The following is a 13,073-nucleotide window of genomic DNA, read 5'->3' as shown; positions in this document are numbered from 1 at the left end:
CCAGGCGGCTATCTCTCCTCACAAGGCTACTCTCTAGCACGTTTCGAGCCACTGGTTCCCCGCATCGCATCCTTACTGTCCACGTTCCGCCGCGCAGGCTTCCCCGTCGTACACACACGGGAAGGTCATGATCCCTCGCTAGCAACAGTCAGCAGTCGAGAAGCACATCGGAGTCGGGTCAACGGTGCAGAGATAGGTAGCCAGGGTCCGTTGGGTCGTCTTTTGATCCGTGGTGAGGAGGGACATGAGATTATTGAAGATTTGAGGCCGGCGAAGGGGGAGCTGGTTATTGATAAGCCTGGACGAGGGGCGTTCATGCATACAGAACTTGACATGATGTTGAGAGCGAAGGGGGTGAAGAATCTGGTGGTTTGTGGGGTTACGGCGGATGCGTGTGTGAGTAGTACGGTGCGGGAAGCAAGTGACAGGGGGTTTGATGTGCTGGTTGTGGAGGATGGCGTGGAGAGTGTTAGTGAGGAGTTGAAGAGGTGGAGTTTGGAGAGTGTTAGGGTTGAGGGAGGGTTGTTTGGGGTGACGGGATGCTGTAAAGAGGTGGAAGAGGCGGTGGGAAGCTGGATCCAGAAAGGGAATGACAGTTGAAGTGAGTAGACTGCACTGAACGACATACTTGGATAGCGTATGGAAAAGTCCATACAGTGTATGCTGCCTTTACTTTACCTCAAAAGAATTTGTGCCGCGCGAATCAGCACCGCCTGAAGGTACCTTTACCTTCCTCGACGCATCTAGGCTGTAAATCAGCTCTTGCTCAATCAGCGTACTATATACACCATGCTCATATCTACATCCTCACAACAACATTACGTCAAAATCCCAATAAGTACACTCACGACACACTCAGGTATTCCTCTTTCCACATCAGTGCCCACTTCAGCTCTTCAATACTGACGAATCTCAGCTACAGCGCACCCAACCAACATGGCCTTCATCCCCTCCGAGCATGCGTTCCCCATAAGAGTAAACGCCGTGGAACGCTTCATCGACACCTCCGCCGCCGAAACCACCTTCTGGGAAGACGTTCGAGACGACCTGCAGCCCTGGACCCATTCCAACCTCAACCCAGACCTTGCTCCCATACGCGAAGGTTTCGGCTATGAAGTACGCCACTATTACAAGAGTCCATCTGGAGACGTCGAGATATTCCCCGGTGCCCAGGGTGTGATTGTGGGAGTGCCTCCACCGGATTGTGGTCATGCTAGAGGCTATGCAAAGGTCCATGTTCCTGAACTCGGCCAGGTCAAGATCGTACCGATGGTTATCCTTCGAACTGGCAACGTTCACATTGAGAATCGCAACTTGTACAACGAGATCATCAGTCGCCAAGGTATACTCGCTTCGAAGAGTGGACAGCCGTTTGACCAGCTTAATGTGGTTACCCAAGCGTACCTCTTGGCTCTGGCTGCGACCAACGTGGAGAAGTGTTAGTGGACCTGACGAGATGGCGGTCGGAGGATGCCAAGGTGGAAGGGGATTTGTCTAGAGTCAGATACTGTCGAGTATAGTAAGCGATAAGCTGTGCTCGAGTTAAAGACGGCACAACATGAGTCAACGTCACAGAACAAAACAATTGGACAGCAAGGTGCATGAATATGTATGCATTGACTGAAGTAGCCAAATGAAGATCGAAGCTTCATATTGATCATTTCCAAACCACCCATGAACATAACGCCGTGAAGACCGATAGCCGTGACCAGATCATATCCATAAACAATGTGTGACCATGCGGACAGTCCCCGACCAAGAAGCCGCAAGAAGCCGTCGATGCCGGGCGCCGATGTGTCGTGACGAGAAGAGATGTTTAACCACCGAAACCGTAGAGGGTACGGCCCTGGCGCTTGAGGGCGTAGACAACGTCGAGGGAGGTGACGGTCTTGCGCTTGGCGTGCTCAGTGTAGGTGACGGCGTCACGGATAACGCTCTCGAGGAAAGTCTTGAGGACACCACGGGTCTCTTCGTAGATCACTGCGGTCATGTTAGGACTTGTCTGGCATGGCGACGAGGTTGGGAATGCTTACTGGCTGAAATACGCTTGACACCACCACGGCGCGCGAGACGGCGGATAGCGGGCTTGGTGATACCCTGGATGTTGTCACGAAGAATCTTGCGGTGACGCTTGGCGCCACCCTTTCCGAGACCCTTGCCACCTTTGCCGCCTGCAGAGCTATGTTAGCATGTTGTCTTGTGGTAATGAGGGATGCCGCGACGGCATGGTGGTTGTGTGTGAGTGTCGTGATGCGCGGTGCATGAGTGGGGCGACGCGTTGAGCCTCAACACCAAGCGCGCCTCACCGCCATGTGCAGCAGCGGCAACAGCGACGACAACGTCGATGCGAGGGTAATGGAAGAGGAACAAAGATGTACTTACGTCCAGTCATGTTGTTGGAAGGTTAGTGGAGATGAAGGTGATGGGTATTGGTATATTACGCGCGTTGGTGCAGCGTAAATGGCGTGGATGAAGATGAAAGCTGGGGGATGCGAAAGGAGAAGAAAGAAAAGGCTCCAAAGACGCGGGTGGGCCGGTTATATAGACGAGGGCGGCGGGCGCGGGTGCCTCCAGATCACACAGAGTGGCGCTAGGCCCGGTCGGGTCGAGTCAGAACATGAAATCAAAGGCCTTGCGCCTTCACATCTGGGGGAAAATCAAAAGCGTGGAAAGCAGCACTTCCAATTCCCACCCAAGCTTGCAGGCGCGCCGGGCTGCTGATGCAGCTGTCGGCGAAATGGCCCGTGCGGGAACTTCAATCGCGGCCTGCCGACGCGACTGGAACACCAACCTCGGATTGCGATAATCGCCCTGCATGCGGCTACAACGTGCTGCACCCTCTGCAAACTTATCGGAAGACGACTGAATATATAAAGAACCTCTTGAAATATCGAACAATGTTTTGCGCGTCTTGTATCGAATATGGCACGCCTTCTTCACCCCTCCACGACGCGTTCACGCTGTGCACAAACTACACCAACCACCGCAACAAGCATCTAGCAAAGACGCGTTCAGTTCCGGAGAAGGTTCTTTTCATTACTCTGTCTGCTCTTGTCTCTTAAAGTTTATATATCATGTTTGTCGTTCACTTTCCAGAAACATCTACTCGAAGCTTTCACCGCCATGTCACAGACTCTTCAACTCTTTCAACATGTTAATACTTCAATGAACCAGGACTTGGCTTATATCATACCCTTACTTGCTGCTTTCTGAGAAGATGCAGACGGAAATATGCGTCATATCGGTCGCAACCTATCGTTGAGTGGTCATGTCCCACTCTTTAGATATACTTGCTGGTTGCTCATGCGCATGCCTTCCAATGCGAACGTATGAGTCACGTAATCCGTATTGTTGCCTGGAATTGCTTTATCCGGCTGCCGTCTAAAGTCCTCAGTGGTCATGTTGGGACGAAGCATGTGCCACAAGACGTGTCTACCTGCGCTGGGTTTCATCTGCATGGAGAGGGATGCCATTATGGAGCAGCAGTGAGATCGTTAGATTTCGGATTCAAGCGTTAGCAATGAGTAAAGTAAGACTTGCACTTCAAAGCAATGCATCAATACCGTCAATGTGAACAAAAAGAGATTCATTGCGAGAGCTAGCTAATCAACACGGACTATAAACGAGGGACATGCTACAAACTATCCATCTAACCAGAAGCGTGACATGACCATATCCACTCGCCACTTGTACCGTCTTCCAGGCCTAGAGTAAGCTTTACTTTGACTCATCGGTCTTCTTGACAGCAGCCTCCTCATCGGCAGCCTCCTCGTAGACAGGAGGAGCATCGTATGCGGGAAGCTCGGCGTACTCCTCCTTCTCTCCGCGCTCCTCCGCCTCTTCCACATCCTCCTCATCCAGAGCAATCGGCTGGTAGCGCTGGCCACGGACCTTCGCAACGGTGATAGCGATGAGACATCCAAGAGCCATGCCAACGAGGTATGTGAGTGTACCAGCGAAGATACCGATGAGGATAGGAACGAAGATGGTGAAGAAGGCGCGACGAGCCATCTTAGCGAAGCCGTGGTGGCGGTGTTGGCCCATGTGGTGAGGGTGGTGGTGCGGGTGAGCCTTGCCAGGGCGGAAGCGGTGCGGGGGCTTTCCAGCCATGCCCTCATGCTCCATGGGGTTGTTGGGACGGGCACCGGCATGGGGTCGCTTGTGGCAGCCGGGCCTAGGCTTGCGCATGCCCTTGATCTGCTCGATGCGGTCGGCCATGATGTTCTTCCACTTGCAGTAAAGCGGCCACTCATTGCACTCCTTGTCTGATGGTGTGGCCGGGCTACGTTCAGCCTCGTTGAAGGATGCGATCATGAGGCGACCCTCCGAGTTCTTCAGAACATTGATCTGGAGCGCAGGAGGATTGACAGTGGTGCCTTCGACCGAGGTGATTTGGAAGGTCATCGGAAGAAGCTCGGTGCCCTCCTCTGAGATAGTCTCTGCGCCGTCGTAGCGGAACTCATAGCCGGTGATTTGCAGACGTAGACCCTCTTTTGTAGATGGGTCCACCTGTGTGAGAGTGTAAGGCTGGGGAGGGAAGCCGAACGATGGCGGGTATAGTTGGGCGTTGTCGAGGTTTAAAGCGTCTCCATGGGGTCCGACGTCAAAGTCCAGGCGCTGTTGGCTGTTAGCATGCAAGGCTGTGAGGCATATAGCCGACTACGTACGAAGGCACTCCCAACATCAGACTTCCACTTGAGGTCTTTTCCATCCAAGGTCGCAACGGCGCATCCAGGGCACTCCAGCGCGACGGATCGCTGGCTGGGGTTGATGGCGAGAGACTCAAAAGCGTGGTCGTCCCCGAGGTCTTCCACGTTCGTCATGGTCGAAGGGATGAGCACGGCGCTGGCGGCCAGCGCCAAATGGGCGAAAACACCCAACTTGCTAGGAGACATCGTGGGTTGTATTCAGGAAGTTCCAAAGGTTGAAAGGCGAAGAGGTGTTGCAGAACGAAAGTATCAGGAGGATGAAGGAGGCGGTGCCTCAGCCGTGCATTACGATTGCCGCCGCGTCATCTGTCACGTGAAGGGCCGGACCCTGAAGTTTAGCTGTCAACATGTCGCACGCGTGAAACATTCGCCGAACCAAGCAAAGCAACCACTGAACCTAGCGAGAAAGTAAAGTATACTTCCAGCTTCGAAATGTTAATGCAACAGCCTACTGCGCGATGTCTCGACGCCTTCTTGTAGGCCCGGATGACTGCTTCCTGTGCGCTTACCCGAGCTTCTCCGAAGGTCGTTCGTCTAGCATGTATCGTCAGAGATCAAAGCTCAGACCTGGCTTCCGTCTGTAGTTTCCAACCGCTTCTTCGGTCTATCAAGTCAGTACATGTGCTTTTGGGACGCGCAGCGATGCGCGTAAGCGCTGCCAACGTGAGCCCCTCTGCAGAGCTTACTAGGCAGCATCAGCCTAGCTCAACCATCGCAATCTCACCAAAAACCACGTCACCTCGTTGTCAGTCCCATCTTCAAACTTACAGTACCGGAAAACACCATGCGACTTATTGACGCCACCACACTTAAGCTACTGGTATTCATGGATGAGGATCTGGTACCTCCATATGCCATTCTTTCACACAGGTGGGGCGAGGACGAAGTCACTCTGCAGCAGTTTACAGACCAGTCACTGCGAAACGATGGCACTTTGAAAAGCAACCGCGGCTACTGGAAGATTATGAAAGTCTGCCAGCAGGCCCTGAGCGACGGTCTATCCCTAGTGTGGGTGGATACTTGCTGTATCGACAAGACATCTTCTGCAGAGCTGAGCGAAGCCATCAACAGCATGTTTCGGTGGTATCAACAAGCGGCGTGGTGTTACGCCTATCTCGAAGATCTCAATGTGGAGTCCGAAACGTGGGCTGACGGTCCCATATCCGATGAAGACAAGCACCAGCTGGCGAGGTCGCGATGGTTCACACGGGGATGGACTTTACAGGAGTTACTGGCTCCGAGGGATGTGTGGTTCTACGGAAAAGAATGGAGATACCTTGGCAAAAAGAGCTCGTTGTGTGTGGAACTGGAGCGCATCACTGGTATCGACGTAAACGTGCTTTCAGGTAAAAGCGATTTAAGTGACGAGAGTGTGGCTAAGCGAATGAGCTGGATGGCTGGACGCACAACGACACGAATAGAAGATATGGCATACTCACTCCTTGGCATCTTTGACGTCAACATGCCACTGCTGTATGGTGAAGGAAAGAAGGCTTTTGTTCGGCTTCAGGAGGAAATCATGAGGTTCTCCGCAGATCAAAGCCTATTCGCATGGGAAGAACCCCTTCCATACCCTCGTGGAACCCCTACCTCGGTATTTGCGAGTCACCCCAGCCAGTTCGCCGCTTCGAGCGGGATCATCAACCGCAGATTCGACGACGAATTGAGGCTGCCAGATGACTACTTATGCACAAACCGCGGCGTGAAGATCAAACTCCGCATCCGAAAATCGACTGGTCCCTGGCGCAGATTAGTAACACGTAGCGAAGAAGATCTCCTGGCCGTGCTCGATTGCCGCTACGAAGACCCGAAATTTGAGAACTGCTGGCCTGCCATCACAATCAGACCACTCAAAGGGCCCAAAGGACAGTACACTCGTGTTGAAGGCCCAAAGATCCTCCCTGTTGTTTTCGGCGATGTCAGTGACGCCCATCTGCTTTTGGGCGCTATGTCTGTTGGCGATATAGATGAGGGGGAATGGATTTATCTTCGGGCAAAGGTTCCCGGCTGGGCTGCTCGCTGAACATCTGGGAAGTTGCGAAAGATTGAAGTCGGACGCGAGAAAGCTGTATTGGATATATAACGATGAAGATTACGTTCTAAGCGTCACATTTAGCTTGTCGATGACGATATGATTTAAACTAACTAATGAGGAATGTGACCAACGCCAGAAAATGCCCAACGCTCCATGGTATCTCTCGCTTCCCAAATATCCCAAAATGAACTGACATCAATAACACAGACCCCAAACAATATCAACATCCCAAACGCCATGCTAATCATACAATCATGAACCCCAAACCCTTCTATGCTCACATCCGACTAACCTGCACCGGCACCCCCGGATGCATATTAAGCAAATACTGTGGTCCAGGCATCGTCCCACCTCCATAATGCGTGCGACTCGTATTCCTTACATGCTGCTGCTGCCTCTGTCCATCAGCACCAAACTCTCTACTATCATTCTGCTCCGCACTGTGCCCATACGGCATACTGTTCTCCTCCATCTTGCCCAGCATGACCATCTCATCGCTGTCTTCGCCCGTTCCGCGGTTCTGTCGCCTCTCAGCGCGGGAATATGCGGATCCGCGTTTCCGGATGCAGGACTGGATGATGAAGATGAAGAGGAATACGGCGATGGATATGGCGGTGTAGATGAGGACGATCGGTCGAGTTTGCCCTGAGAGATGGAGTCCAAGGCCGCCGGTTAGGATGAGTAGGACGAGGGAGGCTGAAGCGAGGGGCGTGTGGAGAGCTTTTTGGAGGCGCGGGAGGTACGGTTTCAGGGATGGGAGGACACTTGTCAAGAGGAGGGGTAGCAGTGATATAAAGGCGATGATTTGGTGCGGGGTGTTGAATGCTTTCGACTGGATACCCGTTAGTATGGGGGTGTTGACGTCGACGAAGGGGTAACTTACGCGATTGTACTGGGCACTGGTAACTCCTCCCAATACGTAACTCACGAGCAGGAAGATCATGATGAGTACGCCGAAGACGACGTGTATCTTGATGTTCTTGAAGAAGGCCACGAGCAGCACATTGAGTGGCCAAAGTAGGAAGAGCGCTAGACATCCGATGACTGCGTGTGCGAGGTTCGCTCGGTCGTGGTCTCGGATCATGTCGCCCACCATGCTTACGCCGTTCAAGGCGTTGCTCTTTGCTGGGACGCCGCCGGGCCCGGTGGCGGTCGCCATGTCCATGGTGAAGTGACCATAGCGGATGTGTCGTTTGAGGTTCGCGGAGGGAGAGTCGGATTGCAGGTTCTGTCCATGGCCAAAAGCGTAAATCATCGGGTGTGCTGTCGCTTCGGTGTCAATGAAGGAGCGGCAGTTGCCACATCGCGCTCTCAAGATGAGCATGTCATCGTCGACTCTAGTTCCTGGGAGGACGGTAAGGGAGACGGAGGAGTTGAAGGTTGGTTCTGAGGCTTTGGACCCGATGCGTGCGGATACTGTTACGTCTGGTACCTGTTAGCATGTGTCTTGCAATTGGACTCTATGTGAACGTGTAAACATACTATCACTCTTGTCGTTGGGGTACATGATGAACATCAAACTCCCTTCCATCTTCTCTCCAAACCCAACGCCGACCCATGAGTACGCCGGACTGGCGTAGTAGATGAACACATCATCTGAGTCGTCCGCGATGTTGAGAGAGAATTGTGTTTCTGTCCGATCAAGGTAGAATGTCGATGCAGTAGTGACGTTCGTTGTTGTATTTTGGCATGATATGAGCGCTGGGAACACTGCGCAACAAGTCAGCAACGTGCATGCAAAGACAATCGTATGTAGCTCGAACTACCAGAGATGACTTACAAGCCAGCAGCGCAAGTACCACACCCACTCTCTGCCGTACGTGTATCATGGCAGACATATCTCAGTACCAAATAGCACCCAAAAGCGCGCGCAACAATCAACCGAGCTCTTCAGTTTCAAGGCAATAAAATGGAAAAGAACGGGAAGAAAAGAGCGAACAGCAAAGCAATACCCAATTAATCCCCTCAAAAGTAAAGTACCACAGCATAAACAAGCCCTAAACCCAACGCCTCCCCCATCGGGGACCTTATACTTTGCATACAAACCTACTCCTACACGCCAAACCCCATGCCTGCCAACACGCCGCACATGAAACAACCACAAACCCGACCCCACCAACCGCTCGTCCAACCACTCGCCTTGCCGCAACGCCAGCTCAAGAATGTCTTATCTTGGAACAAAGTCGCCTATGACGAGGGCAGCCACTCAGCAGCGCGACGAGCTGGAAATTGAGCTCGTGTGGAGCGGGCGCTTAGGGGACGGACAGGGTTTCGAGCGTGTTCGCCGCGTCGTGTAACAGGCGTGGAAGCGCCCGTACAAGACAGGGGGGACGTGCCAAGCGGGGTAAGCGGCGCCCGCGGGCGTCGTCTGTATTTTTAGCCTTGCAGCGCGAGCGCGCTGTATATAGTACACTTCGGGGAGAAACGAACAGCGTTATTGGAAATATGTACATGATGTAACGTTGTGTTCGATCGTGTTAGTGACCACGATTTCGATGGAAAAGGCAAGGGCTTGAATGAACTTGTGGTCTGATCGTGTGTGCACCCTTGCTTTTGCGGCATGCACACAGCCATCACTAAAAGCAGTTCCGACGCCAGACTTCACTAGAATAGGTTTTATCGATAGTTCACAAACAGATAGATCACAACGTCAACGCCAATAAAGCTCATGAATTTGATTGGTAACCGCAGAAAAAAAGAGAATTATGTACCTCCCCGCCGTCCGCCACTTTGATCGATTTCCACATCCGAAAAAGCATCAAAGAAAACTGCAAAAACCACCTCTTTCTTACTCGCTCCGGGTATGCTAGTCATAATCGTCATAGTCATTAGTGCTACAGGCCGTGTCCTCGTTGCAGGTTGCAGAGATCTTGTGAGTCGTTCGGTGTCAGGTTGAGACTTTCTCCGACAAGCGTGCTGGAAGACCGTGAACGTTGCTCGGAGGTGGCGAGACATTTCTAAACACGCTGGCCTCATCGAAGGATTCGCCTGCCGAAACAAACGATGCAGATTGTCGCGGACTCAACAATGGTGTAAGACTTCGCTGAAGGGCTCCCGAATCTCCAACCCGCAGGTCCGGCGTCAGATGAAAGCTGTACGAGGGTCCTCGTCCACGTTCAGAATCTAACGGTATCGGCTGCGACGGCTGTCGAACGATACTTCGTGCTCGTAGAAACGGTCGTCGTAGGCTGAGGCTGGGCGAGAGTCGTGAATAGACTTGCGCTCAATCTCGATTTCCCGAATGCGGCTCTTGCGCTTACGACGGATCTCGTCGGAGATCTCCACGAGGTGCAGAACGTCCTCCTGTATGAATGTCAGTATACTGCACCTTGTTCAAGGCACCACAAACTTACGTATCGCAGGTACTCCATGACGTAGAAAAAGTCGTCGGTCTCCTCGCATGAGTAGCCGCACGAGTCGATGGCTTCGCGGAGGACCAAGTCCTTTGTGATTTCGGTCCACATGTCCTTCTTCTTTTGCTTCACCGATCCCTGGTTGTAAATGTCAGTGGTATGCTCATCGTCGCCGCTGATGAACTTTGATCTGCGAACGCCGTTGTAGCGCTGCCAGGTGATCTCTTGGGCAGCACCACCGATGCCATCCATGCGCACACGACTGGTGCCGGGTGGCACGTCGATGATGGACCAGTCTTTGGTAACTCCATTCCAAGCTTCACCAGGGTAGGCTCGCTCAAGTGCTTTGCGGTTGTAGAACTCGGCTTCCAAATCAAAGTCCATATCGGGCATGGGGGCTGTGTGCACACGCCCTGGGGGGCTAAACGACCGCTCGCGGTGACGTACCTGGTCGCGGTTGAAGTTGATATCAATATCGAGCTCCTCGAAGTTGCTCCTTCCACGTCCACGGCTGTGGCTCCTGGCGAAATGTTAGGTTGTGTGTAATGGCATGTGAAGTGACTACTCACTCTCGTCTGTTGATCTCGATCTCGAGGGTCTCGTTTAGTGGAGGGGGAGGAGACGGGGGCGCCGGTGGGGGAGGCGGTGTTGGCGTGCGGGCCCTGACGACACCTGTGCGACTGTCAGTATTGAAACTGGGTTGTGTTAGCCACAACACTTACCATGGTCGATGTGTCGGTGATGTGTGATGATCTCCTGGATGATCGGGGGACGGATCTCTGGCTCAGGAGCTGGCGCTGGGGGTGGAGGAGGCGGGGATGGAGAGGGCGAAGGAGTGGGTGCTCGCTCCTCCTTGCGGCGGATGATGATCTCGTCTCTTATGACTTCGCGGTTGTTCTGGGGAGGAGACTCCGCGCGTGGACGGCGGATGACAAACTCCTCGCGCTCCCTAGCGATCAGATCGCCGCGGTTGCGCGATGGGGGAGGGAGACTCCTCTCGCGGTTTCTAATCGTCAAGGAGCTCCTCTCTCTGCTGGTGTCCCTGCCATCGCGGCTGAATTCTCGGCGGTTTGCGCGAAGCTCGAAGTTACCGTCACGCTCCTGGAAGCGGATAGAGCCTCGTTCAGCAGAAACGTCCCTGCCGTGGCGGCTGACTTCGCTGCGAGAGGCGTGGAAGTCGATGTCGTTTCCACCACGGCCCCTGAAGCGCACATCGTCGTCGTCCACCTGACGCGGGGCGGGTCGGCTGACAGATCTCACAGGGGGTCCATCGCCACGGCGGAAGATGATGTCGTCGCGCTCTGGCGGGCCACGGGACTGCTCGCGGCGCTTGATGGTAATGTCCGTCTCGTCAATGTCGTCTGCTCGTCCGCGGCGCGTAGGGGCCTCGCTGTGACGGATGCTGATGTCGTCCCGCTCCATGCCCCGCATAGCAGAGGGCGGAGGCGGGGGACGGCTCCGGGTAGAGCGCACATCGTCGTCGAAGCCGCCGCGGCTGCTGCGGGGGCCTGCTCGCGAATAGTTGTCCTCATCGCGGCTTCTCAGAACCATGGGGCCAGCCGTCGGGCGGTTGTAGTCCTCGCGGAAGAAGTCGGGGGCACTGCGCCTGGGGTCCGGGCCAGTGCCGCGGCGCAGCTCGAGGTCAAGCTCCTCGTAGTTGCGATCGCTGCGGTTTCCATTGCGGTAGAAGTCGCGCTCTCGCTCCTCATAGAGCTCAGCGGTTGGGTAGCGTCGCGACGACATTGTGCGGCTAAGCGACAAGTGAGCGACGGGCGGGGGGTGTGGTGGTGGGGTGACGTGCCGCTCTCACAGGAGACGGCGGATGGGCTGGAAGAAGGAACACGGGCAAGTTGGTACGGGAAGGGGAAGAGGGATGGTTATCAAGGTAAGCAGAAGAATGGACTTGTGCCGTGGCCTGACGTTATCGAGAAGGCTGGCCCAGTTGACTCCCCGGCGAGAGTAGTGGGGTTTGAGCAGGACCAAGGTCGGGCGCTGTCTCGCTCTTCTGCAATGACGTAACCTCCACGCTGCACTAAACCACCCACCCTGATCACCAGCATGCTTCCTGCCCAATGGCCGCCAAAGCCGCTGCACCTCTGGCCCAGTTCGCAGCAGCAGAGCAGAAGCAGTCGCCTGCACGCCGACTGCCCGTCGCTGCGAGCGCATGGCTGCGAAAATTTAGACATCTGTCTTCTGTCATGTGTCACTCGGCACGTTCACAGCCAGCGTTCCCACGAGGCGTTCTGGGGCTGCTTGTGTCAGTCTCACCAGAGCACCGCCCCAGGTGGAAACGCGCCGATTGACCCTGGGGGCCTTCAACCAGATTCCAAGGTCGGAGTCAGGTACAGTTCGGGCGCCACATGGAGTCGCTACCTGACCGAACGACAGCCGCGCGAACTCTCTTACCACGGAACTTGGACCCATCGAGACAGCCTGATCGGCGCACTCGAGGTCCTGTCGTTGGTGAATCTCACCAGATCTTCGTGCCCAACAGCGTGCGACGGCGCGAGGCGACCCGCCTGTACCTCATGCTGATCTCGGCGTGAACTTCATCTCTTGGATATCCCTTCACATTAAACCTCACTCCCATAACGTGTCAGACTTCGATGAACTGCTGACTTGATTCTCGTGCGCTGCCCCCCGGCACAATCCCTCTCTCGCCCAGCATCCCATGCAAGATGACGTTGTTCGGGCAGACTACCTTGGACTGCAATTTCCCCAGGTAGCGATGGCATTCCAAGACACTCTGGTAGTAACCAATAAGCAGAATTACTTTTGCGCGACTTACGAGGTCGTGGTCGGTGGCATGTTGCGAGATATGGCGAGAGCAAGCCCTGGACAGCCCTGCGAGTCGGACCATGTGGCATGTGAGCACGCCCTACGTCATTGCGAAGCTTCTTGAAGTAGTCCAGGCCTTCGTATACTCGTGTGTATTTTTCGCTGCTTCTAACGCTCAGAATATAGAAACATAGCCCT

At 54.3% G+C, this 13,073-nt stretch overlaps 5 protein-coding genes across 5 annotated transcripts; 1 reads left to right on the top strand and 4 right to left on the bottom strand.

The window, feature by feature from the left end:
* Positions 1-789: 789 nt before the first annotated feature.
* On the top strand, positions 790-1,443 carry J4E87_001395 (uncharacterized protein; the record flags this gene model as incomplete). The annotated part of the gene is made up of 2 exons (XM_049373039.1): positions 790-859; positions 917-1,443. The coding sequence occupies 2 exons, from the start codon at positions 790-792 to the stop codon at positions 1,441-1,443; spliced, it is 597 nt and encodes a 198-aa protein (XP_049237697.1).
* Positions 1,444-1,816: 373 nt separating this feature from the next.
* Positions 1,817-2,227, bottom strand: J4E87_001394 (uncharacterized protein; the record flags this gene model as incomplete). The annotated part of the gene is made up of 3 exons (XM_049373038.1): positions 1,817-1,980; positions 2,034-2,179; positions 2,223-2,227. 3 exons carry the CDS (start codon positions 2,225-2,227, stop codon positions 1,817-1,819), a joined length of 315 nt encoding a protein of 104 aa, XP_049237696.1.
* A 1,490-nt stretch (positions 2,228-3,717) lies between these two features.
* Positions 3,718-4,895, bottom strand: J4E87_001393 (uncharacterized protein; the record flags this gene model as incomplete). The annotated part of the gene is made up of 2 exons (XM_049373037.1): positions 3,718-4,617; positions 4,668-4,895. The coding sequence occupies 2 exons, from the start codon at positions 4,893-4,895 to the stop codon at positions 3,718-3,720; spliced, it is 1,128 nt and encodes a 375-aa protein (XP_049237695.1).
* Positions 4,896-7,122: 2,227 nt separating this feature from the next.
* Positions 7,123-8,251, bottom strand: J4E87_001392 (uncharacterized protein; the record flags this gene model as incomplete). The annotated part of the gene is made up of 4 exons (XM_049373036.1): positions 7,123-7,163; positions 7,204-7,576; positions 7,628-8,169; positions 8,227-8,251. The coding sequence occupies 4 exons, from the start codon at positions 8,249-8,251 to the stop codon at positions 7,123-7,125; spliced, it is 981 nt and encodes a 326-aa protein (XP_049237694.1).
* Positions 8,252-9,867: 1,616 nt separating this feature from the next.
* J4E87_001391 (uncharacterized protein) lies at positions 9,868-11,840 on the bottom strand (the record flags this gene model as incomplete). The annotated part of the gene is made up of 4 exons (XM_049373035.1): positions 9,868-10,047; positions 10,098-10,617; positions 10,667-10,769; positions 10,820-11,840. 4 exons carry the CDS (start codon positions 11,838-11,840, stop codon positions 9,868-9,870), a joined length of 1,824 nt encoding a protein of 607 aa, XP_049237693.1.
* Between the last annotated feature and the right edge of the window lie 1,233 nt (positions 11,841-13,073).

The sequence above is a fragment of the Alternaria ethzedia genome (assembly GCF_023757985.1).
Source record: "Alternaria ethzedia strain BMP 0044 chromosome Unknown scaffold_2, whole genome shotgun sequence".
NCBI lineage: Eukaryota > Fungi > Ascomycota > Dothideomycetes > Pleosporales > Pleosporaceae > Alternaria > Alternaria ethzedia.
This window is presented reverse-complemented; position numbering and strand designations above follow the sequence as displayed.